The sequence below is a fragment of the Raphanus sativus genome, chromosome 4 (genome assembly GCF_000801105.2).
Source record: "Raphanus sativus cultivar WK10039 chromosome 4, ASM80110v3, whole genome shotgun sequence".
In the NCBI taxonomy this organism is placed as follows: domain Eukaryota; kingdom Viridiplantae; phylum Streptophyta; class Magnoliopsida; order Brassicales; family Brassicaceae; genus Raphanus; species Raphanus sativus.
The window spans coordinates 4,241,353-4,258,024 of NC_079514.1; the positions used below are offsets into that span (position 1 = coordinate 4,241,353).

General features: G+C 31.6%; 2 protein-coding genes across 3 annotated transcripts; one reads left to right on the forward strand and one right to left on the reverse strand.

The window, feature by feature from the left end:
* Positions 1-2,748: 2,748 nt before the first annotated feature.
* LOC130511065 (beta-galactosidase 12-like) lies at positions 2,749-7,464 on the reverse strand. Of its 2 annotated transcripts, none has more exons than XM_057007896.1 (18): positions 7,189-7,464; positions 6,834-6,929; positions 6,618-6,730; positions 6,469-6,535; positions 6,290-6,382; positions 5,972-6,118; positions 5,312-5,400; positions 5,063-5,168; positions 4,894-4,978; positions 4,693-4,811; positions 4,449-4,610; positions 4,199-4,380; positions 3,981-4,090; positions 3,793-3,902; positions 3,591-3,701; positions 3,365-3,475; positions 3,073-3,278; positions 2,749-2,995 (listed from the first exon to the last, which is right to left on the reverse strand). In XM_057007896.1, the coding sequence occupies exons 1-18, from the start codon at positions 7,360-7,362 to the stop codon at positions 2,881-2,883; spliced, it is 2,196 nt and encodes a 731-aa protein (XP_056863876.1). In that variant the 5' UTR covers positions 7,363-7,464; the 3' UTR covers positions 2,749-2,880. The 2 variants fall into 2 exon arrangements, with proteins under 2 accessions (XP_056863876.1, XP_056863875.1); XM_057007895.1 differs by having other exon boundaries at positions 4,199-4,386.
* LOC130510467 (uncharacterized) lies at positions 7,452-10,096 on the forward strand. The gene is made up of 3 exons (XM_057006801.1): positions 7,452-7,466; positions 7,880-9,990; positions 10,066-10,096. The coding sequence occupies exons 1-3, from the start codon at positions 7,452-7,454 to the stop codon at positions 10,094-10,096; spliced, it is 2,157 nt and encodes a 718-aa protein (XP_056862781.1).
* Positions 10,097-16,672: the final 6,576 nt, after the last annotated feature.

Below are 16,672 nucleotides of genomic sequence, written 5' to 3' on the forward strand. Positions count from 1 at the left end.
GCAATCGGTTTAATGAATTTATTGTAATAGTATATTTTAGTAGATGACTTTCACTAATAGACTTACGTGTCAGATATCGATTTAAGTCTTACAATATACTTATTTGTCATAAATACAGATATAATCCGAAATACACGAAAGTTTATTCGTAACATCTAACCTTTGGACTAAATAAACCAAACATCATATTCGTGTACCATTAAGAAATTAAACTGCAAAATAATAATCAAAACTTCTGTCATTTTCAGTATAAGAATAATATTTTATCCACATAATTAAGATAAGAAACGAATTGGATGTTATTATATTCTGGAAAAATGGAAGACCACCGGTAAAATATCTTAATAATTAAAATTTAAGAGGAATCATTACATTATCATTTTAAAACTATATAATTTGTAAACCTTTTTTGGTCAAACTTCAAACTATAAGGATTGTTTGTATACATCTGTTAGCGTAGGAACAAATTATATTCGTAACCTTTATAATTGAATCTTTAATCCACTAAAAGTCCATATATAGAATGGTTCTGTACGTTGATCAAAAAAAAAGAATGGTTCTGTACAACAGAAAGAAATTGGTCTTTGTATTTTCCTGAAAACATCAAGAAAATAATATCGGTCTCGCAATACAAAAATACGTTGAAATCTACTTGCAACCATTTTATTTTGAAATGTTACTTACGGAAAATAGTGATAGAAATCCATTAATTCGACCCTAATTACTCTTTCTTTGTATTGACCAGAAACCCAACTATTTATATGGAACATTTTTTTTTCCCCGTCTATAAGAATATTATTAAAGGTCTGGCCCAAAAGGACCCAGCCCAAACCGAAACAAAAAGGTCCACCAGGCCCGATTACAACAGAATCATAAAAAGAAAATAAACGTGAATAATAACGGGTCCCACTTTTAGCGGTAAACCGGTGGATTATCGACAGGTATACGAAGAAAAAGTCCATTTTGGTGACCTAGAGAGTGTGACGTATACGGTTCGAGATGTTAGATGAGTGAAAAAGATTCATTGCACTGACAAAGACAACCCATTAAATTCCGTAAATATCTTGTCTTTAAACTCTCTCTCTTATTCTTTTTCTTGAATCTTAATATCTCAAATAAACAATATATTATTGGTTGTCAACAGAACCTTGCTGTAAAACATATTTTTATTAAGTTCCATATGTTTTGTGCCACTTGTGCTGATCTTTTTTGGACAATGTGTATATGAAATGGAAATGTGAAAGTTGATTCTAGAGTATGGGCAGCGAACAAAATACCCAAGACACCTCAAATTCAATGAACCAATATAATAAAAAAGTTATACAACAACATAGATATTTTGAAATCAGTATGATAAATACGAGGCTCTTATATATCTTAGATAAATTGAGAAGATCGCCGAAAAAACATGTACAGTGGACGGATGTTTTAATTTATGTTTGCTTATTTCTATGTCAATGCTGCTAGTGTTGGCCATTCTTGCATGCGTTTGATCACCATATATAAATTTCGAAAGCTTATAGAGATAAGCATCAATATGGCCAGGTTATATATTATTTCCCTATACTACTAGTTCATCATATCGACATGTCTTCTCAGTTCAGTGACAAAACCATAGAAGGATCGAGAAGAGAGAGAGACCTGAAAGTTGGTGCTGAGATCTCCAGATATAAAACCCCAAACTCCCAACGATTGGTGCTGCAGATGGAGATTAGATCGCGAAGCAAGCATATGAGATCGTGAAGGAAAATTGGAAACTTTTTATTTATGTTTGACTAAAATGGTTTGGATTGGGTTGACTATTTACTCATCTGAATCCAAACCATAATTTCAACCCAACTTATTAAACTCACTAATTCATAAAAGCGTAATTTTCTCAAATATTTTTTTTTAGTTTTTATCACAAAAATAGCTCTAAAAGAATAAAATGATCAAAATAGTTCTTTTTTTATATTTTTTTTTTGAAATTTGAAACATCATTCCCAAAACTCACCTCTTAATTCTAAACCCTAAATTACATTAGTTAACCCAATCAGTGTAAATACATATGTTACTCTTCAATAACATTTATTTTAGTTATTCTTTTTGAGGTTATTTTGTGAAAATAAACTTAAAAAGTCTATCTAAAAGAATTTATCTTCATTTTTTTTGAACAAAAGAATTTATCTTCATATAAAATCCATTTATCCATTGATATCTAAATTTGTAACCCATTAAAATCCATGGGTTCGATGGTTTATGTTGATCCGTTAATTTAAACTCATTTTGACACCTGTCTATATATATTGATTAAATTTCCATATACAAATTTTATGTTAACATTAGACTATTTGATGTATAGAGAAAATATGTACCATAAATATAAATGAATTCCTATGTGTAGAATGACAAAACGACATCAATATATTTTGCAATATTAAAGACAAGACTTCAGTGTGAATAAAAGATAAATTATACAATATATATATTTAAACACAGTACAATATATTGTTTATATAAACTTTATATAAACTATTATTAATTTATGTTTATTTTGGAACCATATATGTACATAAAAAATTTCAAAGATATATTTTATTATTTTATCTAATTGCATCATGCTTCCTCCGTTTCTAAAAGATCCACGTTCTCGAAAAGATCTTCGTTTCAAAAAGATACATTTTTTATGTTTTCAATACATTGATTAATGACAAATTGTACATTTAAAAAAATATAATTATATTTATTAAAATCTTATTGGTTAAAAAGTATAGAAAATAGTTCATTAAAAAAAACAATGCTTTGGTAACTACAATTTTATGTTTTTCTTAATATGTGTGAAAAACTTAAAACATAGGCACAAACAAACAGCTTTTCATCCTATAAAAATGGAGTCAGAAACTATTTTTTGCCTGTTCTTGTTACAAGGGAGATCCCATTGGGGTCACCACCCCACTCCTCGAGTACAACTATAAGGTTTGCAGATGGTTTCAGCCACGAACGAGGCACATGGTACCTGAAAACAAGAGGACCCCAAAAAATATTAGATTTGGCCTAAAGAAGAAGAAGATTCTGTAGTTTTTCCTAACTCACCATCTTTGGGAAGCTTCCCCACAGTTACTCAAACATTTCTTCTCGGTGAAAGTTCCAGCATAGCTGCAGCGTTCGCATTTCCCGCGAGCTGTATATGCAGGCCAGTGTCGTCCTATGTTCTTCCCGTTTATCCAAATTTGGCCTTTCCCCATCGTGTTCATGTCCAAAGCCAATGGTTCACTCTCTGATGGCATGTCAAAAGTAGTCTGCAAAAAAAGATATGCTAAGATTCCCTCCTTTCGACCTAACTTGGTTGGTACGCAAAGTTCATCAATACTTGTGTTTCTCTTACCTTGTACCAGGTCAAGGGTTGTTTCTTCGCCAACAATGTTCCTTCTTTCCACTCCACGGTGGAACTCCCGGTTACTGTATGAATGCTCAGAGCCTCACCCTTGGTACCAATCTGCTTGAATAACATAAAGAAAAAGACATGTTTATTTCATTGTTATTAGGATGATTGGTAAGACTCAGAAGAAAAAAACAGAGCTAAGTTATTTGCTTTTGAATTTCAAAACCACCTTGTAGGACCATTTCCACTTAGACATGTCCCATGTTCCGGAGTTAACTCCCTTGAGTGTGACTGGGCCAAGAATCCCAATATTCCAAGTCTCATAATGAACACCAACATTCTATGATCAGTAAAGGAAGACAAAAGAAAACTCAGAATGCAATCGTTTTTTGGGAGAGAAACTAAGTAATTAATTCATCTAGAGTTCTAACCGGGAGACCAGCTGCTATACTCAACAGGGCAAGTTTGTTGACTCCTGCATGTAGTTTTATCTTCTGACTAAATGTTAGCTTTGGGTTCTCCAGTGATCCGTAAGCAGTTCCTGAAACAATGAAAAGTTATTTCTTTCTAACAAAAGACAAGCTACCATGATGTTGAGTTTGACCTATCTTAACTTTACCTGCAAGCTGTCCATTAACAAATACACTAAGAGCATGACCAGCTGAGTCAATACTAAGAAGAGGGTCTTCACCAGTCTTCAAGAACTTCTCATCAGCACTGATCGCAACGCTGATTATATATATTTTCAAACAGAACCAACCATGAGTTCCTCCCATAAACTCAGTAAAGATAGTGAGGTTTCAGCAAGTCGAGAGTTTATAAAGTATATTTACTCACTCTGCTAGATACCAGAGATAGTCTGTCTTGTCTCTGGTCATGCTTATCTGTTCCACAAGCCCTTCTTTGGCAAACGTACCATTGTTACTGTCGTATGGAGAAGGAATCTCTTCGTTGTATGATCCCCAAGATAATTGTGTGTTTGTGGGAACCATCTTCATGTGTATGCTTGGTGTACGGACCTGTACCTTGTAACTCAGAGTTCACTCTCAGTAATCTCAACAAGGTAAGCTTTGTATGTTGATTTTACCTTTGCAGTGTTGTAGTACTCGGTTTTGCAATCAGGTAGAATACTGATAGACCAAGGAGGTAGATCATATGTTGATCCCCCGAACGAGACTCTTGCGGCAGAAATATTGTTGTAGTTTGAGAGAAAAGCAGCGCAGGATGACTTGGACTTGTACACATGAGCCTGAAATAAAAAACAAAAACGTAAATAATCTTTGAATCTTTTTCTTCTCCTCATGTGTATTAATTTGTACTGTATCCATTACTTCTAGTTTGTCGCCTAGCCATGTGACTGTGGGATCAACAGAGACCAGTGCTGGCTCACAGAGCTTGATCACCTTATGTAACTTTGTCAAGTGACTATACTTAGGTTCTCTCGGTAATCCTTTTGACCACATAACCCAAAAAGAAAAACGTTAGAAAATGTTCAACATTGTTTGTTTTCAGGTTATGAGAGTTAAAATTACCATATTCATCAAGTGGAGCGTCGTAATCATAGCTAGTAGCGATGAATTGACCGGCTGTTCTGTCGAAGTTTGTTCCTCCATGATACTGTTTTAACAACATTTCTTAACTCTCCTTATATATTTAATAATCAAATCTTCTATTTATCATTCAAAAGAATAAAGAAGTTACCATATAGTAATTCATGAAGGAGCCACCGTTGTGTATGAAGCGAGCCACAGAGAAGGCGATGTCTTCGGCTGGTCTATACGGTACCGCACCTCCAAACTCGGTCAACCTTATTAATAATTTGCAGATTCACACACAGATTATTTTTTTGAAGTGAAACATCCCAAAATAAATGGATTCACGGTTTGGATATTTCTTTTTTAAAATGGTTGGTTTAGATATTTGTGTGGACTGTTGTGTTGTGTGACTTACCAACTAGTCCAGTTCTCGGTCCACATCTTCGGCTTGTTATCCGACTTTGGTTTAAAACCCTCACAATAAAAACCATTGCATGTGTTTATCTATTGAGCAAATACCCAAAAAATGAATTAGTGGTGATAGATTTGTAAAAAGTTTTTTTTTGCAGTGTCTAGAAAAGTAACCGAACAAGAAAATAAATAAAGAAAGATGATTCGATCTATAGAACACAAACACAAAAAGAGATTCAATAATTCAGACATACGAATAAACAAACAACTTCTTTTGCTTAAAGAAAACATATATAATAACTATTCGGTATGTGTATTATTAAGCGGAAATATAAGAGAAGACAAGAAAATGTTTTTTAAAACCAAACTTCTTTGCTTAAAGAACATATAACTAGAAAAAATGAAATACTAACCAAAGTTCTTCTTTAACTGAAATAATACAAGAACAAGTAGGTAATTATATGATATTATAAATAAAGATTTAAAGAGACACAACATAATATAAAAAGTATTTGCTTTCTCTTTTTATTTTTTTTTAATACACGAAAACGGAAAAAGTTCTTATTTTGCTTAAAGAATATAAAACCAGATAAACAAAAATAAAAGCAGATGTGTAATAATTAAAGGGAGAAAATTGAAAGAAAATATAAAGAAGAAAACATACAATCGAATCAGGAACATCTTCATCTTGCTTGCACATAATCCATGGGACGCCTGTAGAGAGCCCTTCTGCCATTTGAGCTGCCCATTTTGTGTATGCCTTCCCTGGTGCTCCTATCTCCCACTCTACTGGTCCATACTCATTCTCTACCTGCCCAATTTTTTTTCCATATTTTATACACATGCAATAAAATTCTAAACTTTTTTTTTTGATAAAATTCTAAACTTTGACAGTAAAATATCATTCCTTTTTGTCCGCTGTCAACACTAAAGAATATTTTTTTTTTCGTTTTATCTAATAACAACAAGAAAACATACAAACCTGTGACAGAATGATGGGTCCTCCTTGAGTCTCAAACAAATTTTCTTGTTTCATCATTCCCACAATCTTCTCAGTGAATTTTTGCATTGCAGCCTTTTCATTATAAGATCAATTGATTTCAAGTTAGTAATTACCCCCTAAAATTGGAAAGTTTCTAGAGGAAAATGAGAGTTTAAAACCTTGAAAGGTTCATTGTCAGTCCTAAAAGCCATACCGGAAACATATTTGAGCCAGACAGGAAACCCTCTAAAATCCGTTAAACGTATTTGAATAAATATAGTGTAGAAACAATACCACAAAATTTATTTATATTAAAGCATAAGGTTACCCAAAGTTCCACTCAGCACAAACGTAAGGACCAATTCTGAGATGAACGTAGAGACCAGCTTGTTGTACCAGCTTGATGAACTTAACCAGATCATATCTATCCTCAAAATAATACTAAACCAAAGAAAAAAATGAAAAGCTTTAATCACGGGTTATTATTTTGGATTATGAGAAACAAAGAAACAAACAATATATTTGTTTAGTTTTGTAGAATCACTTGTCCAGGAGAAGGTTCATGCCCATTCCAGAAAACATAAGTCTGTATTACATCCAGGCCTCCTTCTTTGGCCTTCTGTATAAGATCAGGCCACATCTGCATATAAAACAGAGCATTCTCAAGATTTGCATATAAGAGTATATAATTTGTAATGCAATAGTGTAAACTATAAGCAAAACCTGGAAACGCCCATGTGCACAAAAAAACTTTGGGAACAAGGATTCATTAATAACACAAAAAAATCATAGAAAAGAAAAGAACAAGAAAAATATAATTGGATTCAGCATAACTATACTCCATACATATATATCATTAAGAGGTTGTTTTCTACATAATTAAAAATGTTGAAGAATACCTCAGGTGTGCTTCTTGGGTAGTGAATGGAGCCAGATAGAAGGATCCTTCTCTGACCATTGATGATCACAGTTTTACGATCGTAAGTTACTGTTGCTTTGACCGAACAAATCAACGATGAACAACAAAGAATCCACAGAAAAACCCATGCTTTATCCCTAAAGTTAAGCCCCATCTCTTCCCGTATTTGCAAAAACCAAACCTTTGGATATTTTGTTTTGAAAAATTGGTAAGAAAAATTCCACCGAAAGTTTTAGGTACTGGATGGGGTATTCGTGGGTTTGGAACTGATGAGGTTCTTTGAAGCTATTTATATAGTAAGGTTGATGCTCATGCCATCTTATTTAATTACATAAATCTAGAACCCATTAGTTACAATTTAATATTTTCCCAAAAAGCCCTTTCTCAAGAAAATATATTTGATTTCCCAATTCCTTTACACTTGAAAATAGAGTTTTCCATTTTTTTAAATCTGCGTTTATTTAATAAAAAAATATATAGAAAGATAAAAACTAACAAAAAAAATTAGAGCAGTCCATGGAAATATTGGCTGGCTTTTTTTTTTTTTGCTAAAGCAATATTGACTGACTTTTCTAGATTAACTACCTAAATAATTTTTTGTTGACAAAAAAAAACTACCTAAATAATTTTTAATCATCTAAAAAAAAACCACAATCGCTTTGATCCCAAAGATAAAGGGTGCGGATGAACTTGGGAAATTCAGACCAGTCTCTTGCTGCACCACAGTCTACAAGGTCATAGCATCTCTACTCAAGAAGAAACTCAAGCTCTTTGTCTCTGATGTGGTACAGAGGAACCAGGTGGGATTCTTAAAGGATAGGCTGCTATGCGAGAATGTCCTACTTGCATCAGAGCTCGTCACGGGATTTCACAAAAGAGGTCCCCTAACTCGTGGCTGCCTCAAAATTGATATCACAAAGGCCTTTGATAACCTTCATTGGTCCTTTGTCCTCAATGCTCTACGAGCCCTTGATCTCCCCGACGTGTTCCTCAACTGGATTAAGGAGTGTATTACAACTCCAACCTTCAGTGTGGCCTTCAACGGGGAATTGGTGGGATGCTTTGCTGGAAAGCGAGGGCTTCGACAGGGTGATCCGATTTCCTCACTTCTCTTCGTGCTAGCTATGGACACTCTGTCTAAGAAGCTGGACGCAGGAGCTATTGAGGGAAAGTTTGGACTGCACCCACAATGCGACGCTCCCCTCATCACTCACCTTAGCTTCGCTGACGACGTCTTAATCTTCTTCGACGGCAGTGAAGCTTCTCTTGTGGGCATCCTGGAAATCTTAGAAGAGTTCAAAAAAGTCTCGGGCCTAGGCATCAACCTCAGCAAAAGTGAAGTCTTCTTCGATGGTGGGAACTCTACGCTAGTGCAGGATGTTGTTGCCAGACTTCACCTAAAACAAGGCTCTTTACCGGTGAGGTACTTGGGAGTACCTCTCACAACACGCAAGCTCAGGAAGCAGGACTATCAACCGCTGCTTGATAATCTGTCAGCTAGGTTTACCTCATGGACAGTGAGACATCTCTCCTTCGCGGGCAGGATTGAGCTCTTAAAATCTGTGATTTATGCTGTCATCTCTTTCTGGGCAACGATCTTCATCCTGCCCAACCAATGCCTCAAGAAGCTGGAACAAATGTGTAACTCTTTCTTGTGGAAAGGTACTCCTGGTGATGCTAGGGGGGCGAAAGTAAGATGGGATTCAGTATGCTCTCTTAAGTCTAGTGGAGGACTAGGACTTAGGAAGCTCAAACCTTGGAATCAAGTTCTTGGTTTAAAACTGATTTGGCTTATCTTCACCGCTTCTGGATCGTTATGGGTCTCTTGGATCAGGCGCCACCTGATTGGCAATCAGGATTTCTGGACTTTGGACTCTGAAAACTCAGGCAGCTGGATCTGGAAACAGCTCTGCAAACTGCGACCCTTGGCTCGTCGGTTTGTTTACTGTCAACTTGGCTCCGGAATCACAGCACGGTTTTGGCATGACAACTGGACCGGAAATGGAGCACTGATCGATCTGACTGGTCCTCTGAGGCCGCAAATTGCAGGTCTTGATCTAGGTGCAACCGTTGCTGATGGAATTATTGACGGGAATTGGTGGTTGCACAGGTCTCGTAGTAGGAACCCGATTATCTGCCTGCTACGAGACTCACTACCACCTGTTGAACCCATCGCTCTCTCAGAAGTGGACGACTTATATCTCTGGAAAATTGGAACCGCCACTCCTTCTACATCTTTTAACACCGCCGCGACCTGGAGCTCAGCTTTCCCACCTCCACCACTTGTTAACTGGCACAAATCTGTTTGGTTCTCTGGTTCTATACCCAAGCATGCCTTTATAACATGGCTGATCTCCCTCAACAGACTCTCTACACGCGACAGGCTGGGGGAATGGGGTCTTGATGTTCCTTCCTCCTGCCTTCTCTGCTCGATGTTCGATGAGAATCGCCAACATCTGTTCTTTGATTGTGACTACTCAAAAGAGGTATGGTCTTTCTTCTCCTCCAAAGCCCATCTCACTCCACCTCTCTCGTTTGAAGATTGTTTGAGATGGATGAAAGACCCTACCACAGACAGAAATGTCAACCTCATCTTGAAGCTGGCTTTTCAAGCCTCCTGCTATGCTATTTGGAAAGAGCGTAACACTCGACTTCACTCGGCGGTATCACGTTCTGCTCAGTCACTAATTGCTGACATTAGGCTAACCATCAGAAGCAAACTGGATTCACTTTCCAGAGCTCAGCGAAACCTTCAAACCACTGTCTCCTTTTTGTCTACGTGGTTTGAAAGTGTTTCATTAACCTTTCTGTTTGGTTCTTTTGTTTTTTGGGTTTGATCCTGATCGCTTGTGATCAGTTGTATCTGCGCTGTAAGCCTGCAAGGCTAAGTAATATATAAATTGGAATTAAAAAAAAAAAAAAAAAAAAACAATGCGGATCCATAATTCTAGGATTTTATGATTTACTAGGTTTATGTATTGATTGTTGAATGCATATCTATTACAATAAAAGAGAATTCACAACCTTTATTCATGTGTAGTTTTTTAGAAATAGACCCTCACTAAAAATAAACTCTTAATAATATATCATTATAATATATATGAATCAACTCCTATAAATCAAGCTTGGTTAACAAACACATATTCAATCCTTAATAAATTATTCATATTAGATTATAGTAAATCATGTTTGCCACCTGCGAATAGAAATCATAATTTTTTTAGAAAACTTATTCAAGATAGCAAAAATTTAAAATGCAATAGTGGTGGTTCACTAGCAACGAAAGTTCAACCCATTCAAACCATCAATACAACAATGAAATCAATTCAATTTATAGTGACATTAAGATGATTAATTAAAGAAATAAAATTGTAAGTTGGAATTACAGCAGACTAATAAAATTGTCACGAACTTTCATCAATCATATACGTTTTCTACTAATGAAAAGTACTTTATATAGAGAAAGGAAGTAACACATGTGAAAACAAGATTTTTTTGGAAAACAATTACAACAGCTGGTTTGATTAGTTACCAGAATTTTTTTTTTTAAAAGGTATATATCTTTCCCTGTCGAGACCAAAGCAACGTTTTTTGCTGTCAAAATGCATGAGTCTGGCTTTTGAATTCATCTCCAAATATAGGAAATATACAGCTGATACATGCATTGAGACTTGAGATCTGACAGCAGATCAATACAAAGTGAAAATTTCACCAATAAATCCCTAAATATTATATCATCTCAACTTTTAACATAAGAAAAAGTAATTAATTAACTAACCTTGAATGTAAAATCGACAGATGAAGAAGATATATAGAACAACCGTTTGATAGATACAGAAGATTATGCGTTTTTTGATTAGCTATTGAAGTTTGTAAACTTCTTTCGGTGAGTATTGAAAAACAGAGAAGATGATGAGATTTTTTTATCACCCGCAAAGGACCTTCCACTAGGTAAAAAGTGGTTGGCTTTTTCCAAAAAAAATAGTTAAAGCTCAAATCTGTTAATTAATTAAATGGATTATGTTTATATATAGTCTGTTTCATAACACATAAAAGTTTTTTTATAGTAAAAATAAATTAAAACTTGCAATAATTTTAAAAACTAATTTTAGATATTGAAATGTTATAACTAAATGATTTTATGACTTTATCAAAAAACTAAAAAATATTGGGCCACTTTATATGTTTAGAAATATTTTAAAGAAAATATAATTGTTAAATATAAAATCTTGTTCACGTACAAATTTCAGTGTATAGCCATTGTTTAACTTATTTAGAAACATAAAATGGCTGTGTCAGATGTTGCCAAATATATTTTTTTTATACTATACACACTACAAAAATAATCAATAATTCATATACCGACAAAAATAATCAACGATTCATGTACCCGAAAGTTTTATATAATTATGTAACAAATAACATATCAAATAATTGAAACTTGATCATGTGACATTTTATATAATCAAAACAAAAGATTTATCCGATCTATTTGTAGATAAAACAAGAAAAATAGTAACCGCATTTTTTTAAAGAATACTTGACCCATAGTATATTTTAAAGAATACTTAACCCGTATGTATACTATTTAAATCTTTCAAACTTAACTTTAAAAATATATAGTTCACTGAAAAATGTCTAGTTAAATTATTTATAAATTTATACACGAAGCTTTAAGTTTAGTTTTTGTTAACTTTGTTATTTTGATAAATGTTTTATTATCTTTGGAAATGATAATATTTTAATATTTTCCAAATTCTATTTCTATTTATTTATTCAATAATGAAATACTAATCCAACAAATAAAAAATATATAAGAAGAAACAAACACATGAGAAATTTTGAAACAATCTATTTGATGGAGAACAAGTATACTTTAATGCTATTATGTTTGAACAACCTCAAATATACTCGATAATATAAATTTATGAACTAAAAGTTTAATTTGTTAAAAACTTTCAAAATTTGTGAAATTTTACAATATTATTGGAGGTGACAATAAAAATATTTTACCGATCTTTATATATATTTATAAGTTAAAAAATGTAATAATGATCCAAAAATATAGAAGAATATACAAATAAATGTGAAAGTTTGAAATAACATATCCAATAAAAAATAAACGGAAAAAATATTTTGTTTTAAAAAGTGATAGACACATCTCATCTATTATATTAATATATACCGAGATCTAGTGTTTACTTTATTTTTTGTACGTTAGAATGCATATGTTATCTTCTCCCAAGTAAAATATGGCAAAGCTTAAGCAAAAAAAGAAAAGTAAATATGAGAAAGTCAAACGAGATACCAGTCTTGTTGCTTTGGCCGGCTGACCTTGAAGTTGAACCCTTAGTAGCGTATCGGTGACCAGTTGAGTAGTTTACATTTTTTCTATTTCTTTACGATCTATTCCTCAAAAGATTTTTGAAAACACTATTTTTTCTTGTTTTTTTTAATTTAATATTTTACTGACGAAAAATCTACTACACATGTTGGTCACTAATCAGACGAACAATGTAGGGAAAGCCTACCCAAATCATATTGTAAAGCTAAAAACAAATTCCAAAAGAAAAAAGGAGGCTTTTTGGTACTTATATTAAATTAGAATCAATAAGTGAAGTTATGCAATGAGGTTTAGTTGACATCTGTGGTTGGTTGAGAAGGTCAAGTAGCCGCATTCCATAACTTAAGTTCGCTAACTACAAAGCGACTAACCAACCACAGACTACCACGTAGCTCTAGTTAACCAAAATCTTAACAACACTACCCTGTCCAAAACCACCCACCTCCCCTCGGAAAAAGACATCTCATATCTCAACACAAACTCTACGTGCAGTGTTTTTTTATAGACTTTGAAGTAGTGCTTATTTCATTATAAACTTTGAAAAAAAATCAAAATCATATATGAAAATCTTTAAAATCGTGTCTATATATATTAATCGTAAAAAGTATTAATCAAACGTTAACTTTTCAAAATAACACCGTTCAAAATCTAAAAAACTAAAATTTTGTTTCTACTGGGTTTGAATTACTAGAACACATCAGTGAACATCTTGCCACTAGTGCAGAGTAACTTTCTTGTATTTTTTTGATGATGATGGCATATGGATATTCTAATGGACTTTCGACTATCACCTAAAGACCGTCCTGAAAATCTGAGTTATATGTACGTCAAGAAACCCACCGAAAACATCCAGGAAGGCTGGTAATCACCTCATTTTAATCCACCAGAGTAACTTTTTTGTATTAGTGGTGTAAACATTAATTTATATGTACGTTTTGATTTTATCAAATAAATCTTATCAATTTTTTATAGTTTTAACAAATATATCTACAATTATATATAAAGTGAAAAACAATTTAGATATATTGTAATATTATAAAAATGAAATATTAAGTCAAATTTAACTTATAAATGTTACTCTATGGACATAATTTTTTTTTTAAATTTTACATATATTTAATTTTTAATAATAATATAACATTAAATATTTAAAGAAATATTAATTAAACTAAATTTATTAAAGAAGGTTTCAAAAAATTTATTTAAATGCATAAATAATTTATATATTTATTTGATAATATTAAAAAATAAATGGCTTGATGATATTTATTTGATAAAATAAAATATATATATAAACTAATGTTTACATTACTAGTACAAAAGATGGCTTTAGTATGGTCGTTGAAATATTCACTGATGTGTTTCAGTGTTTTAGTTTGATCTCGGTTATAACAAATTTTTAAATCTAAAATCTAAAATAACAATGTTTTGATAAACTAAAGGTTAATTAATATATATATAAATACGATTTTGAGAATTAAATAAAAATGTAATATTTAAATTAAATTAAATTTTTAATTTTTGTTTTTAAATTCATGATGAAAGAAGCATAACCACGTAAAATCCACGAAAGTCCACGGACTGACTCCTTCAAGGGTCTTCCCCATCCCCCGGTGGACTAACTCCATCCAAACTTTAAGTTCAAATGGGCTAACTTTATTTTCTAGTTAAGGTCCGTTATTATTAACTCTTTACATTTAGTTAATCAACCGTTGTTACTAAAGATTGTCGAGGTCCAGGTAGCAATTTGGTTCAACCACGTCGAAATGGCCTTTTTGTTTTCCATACACAGTATATATAAACTAAGTGTTTTGCCCGAAGTCGCGGGCTTAATAATTTTAAAAATTACTAAATAAATATACTATCAATTCGAGAATCATTAAAATAAATTATTTTCATCTCTTTGATATATTTAAAAATTAATTAAATATTAATTTATATAAAATAAACTTTTTATTTTAATAAGATTGTTTTTTTATGTAAATTTTTTGAAAATATTCATATATACATAAAAATATATACATGTATTTATATTTATTTTTAGATCATATAATATATAATTTTTTAGATAATGATGAGAATCAAATTAATGAAATTCATTTTTAATTTGCGAGTAATTCTATATTAACAAATATAATCTAATTATTTATTAAAGGTAATGAAGATTTTAAACGCTCTAATTTTTAACGTGAGAGAAGGAAAATCGATTTGAAAATAGTAGTATAAACTAATTGTTCCTTCTTCAGTTATATAAAATTAATAATTTTTCTTGATTAATCTTTAATTATGTGTTTTCTGTTTTTTTTTTTTAATTTTAACTTATTATTATTAAATAATAATTTCAGATAACAACACAATATATATAAAATGATCTTTTATGTTTAAAATATATATATTAGGTTTCAAATAATTCTTTTATTATTATAATTTTAGTCAGTTATTTTATTAAAACCATTTAAATTTGTTTTTATCATATAGTTAATTTATATATTTTAATCACTTATTTTATTAAAATCATTTAAATCCTACGTTAGACCTTGTAATTACCAACTCTCTTAGCCTATCAAAACTCTTTATAAACCTAAGTAAGACTTAATTACATTACGAATATAAATGCACTAGGCTGAAAATTTAATCCTTCAATAAAATGTCTTAAATACGATGTCTTTTTTGGATCAAATATACGATTTCTTTTTAAGTTCACATGTTCGTGTGTATAACTAGCCATCATTGGGGTCGACAAAAGAAAAAAAAACTAGACCATCATTGGTGCATCTATTAACACTTTTTGTTTTTTTTTTTTCTCTTTTCGGTTCGGTTAAGAAACTGCTCTTTTATCTCTTGTTTAAAAGATAGTTCATACATCTTTTTAATTAAAATATAAAAAAAAACTAAAACCATAACCGAAATTAAGAACACCAGTTAAGAAATTAGGGTTAACGATGGTCGTGTGGTACCAGACTACCAGCCAAAAGCTCCACCCTGAGATATTTATTGGCGTAGATATGCTGTCTCTTAAGAATTCTAAGAGCATTTTCAAAAACACTTTTTATTTTAAAAAATTTCAAATTTTATATTTAAAATTTTAAATTAGTCTTTTCCAAAAATAAAACTTCAAAACTAACTTAAAAATATTTGTATTTTACACTATGGTACTTATATTTATGATACTTAATTTAAATTTATAAAATTTTATAAATAAATAGCACATATATAAATATGTTATAGAAATATTATTTAATAAAATGATACAGTAAAATATATAATTTTACATAGAAATACAAAATTATATAAAACTATTTTCGTAATACTTCCATATATGATTTATTATTGCATTTGTTAATTTTCTTTTCTAATATTGTTGTTATCTAAATCTAGTTTTAAATAAAACTTATTTTAAAGTTTTTTATTTAATTATATTTCTAAAAAAATAAAATTAATAAAGCAAATTTGAAATATTTATGAGTTAAATTTTTAAAAGGATTAAAAAGATTAAATGACAAAATATTAAGAATTATAAATATAATATGTAAATATAATAACCAAAATGCATGAAAAATATGAAACTTCAAATTGAAGATTGAATTGTGACACTCTATATTGTGAAGTTTTTATACTCATCATATTGAAATTATAGAATGTTTTCTGGAAATGTTTAAAACAGTGTATTCTTTGTTTACAATCCTTCGTGAAAACTTTAAGACGAAAATTAATAAGTGAGATCTATGACGGACACTAATAGATTTGTGAGAGTGAAAGTTAGAGCTATTCAAAGAACATGCAACAGATAGGCTTACACTTTAGCAAGGAAAGCAAGCACGATCAACAAGAGCTTCAGATTGTTTCTAAAGTGGCAAATTCATTTAGTGGGAGACGCTTTAAAAAAGACTACATAGGCCCATATAAGTGGCGGTCCACATCGAATAGACAACTGGGACTTGGCCTATTTTAGATGCAATGCAACTATCTGAACGTAATCCAAAGGGCTTTCTAGGTTCATTTACTATGTTCATTAAATCATGAAATATCAAACCCACTCAGTCATATTAAAGTTCGTAACTCACAGCTAACAATAAATTGTATCTATCTAATCTATTAAAGGGGAAGTACAAATAGTATT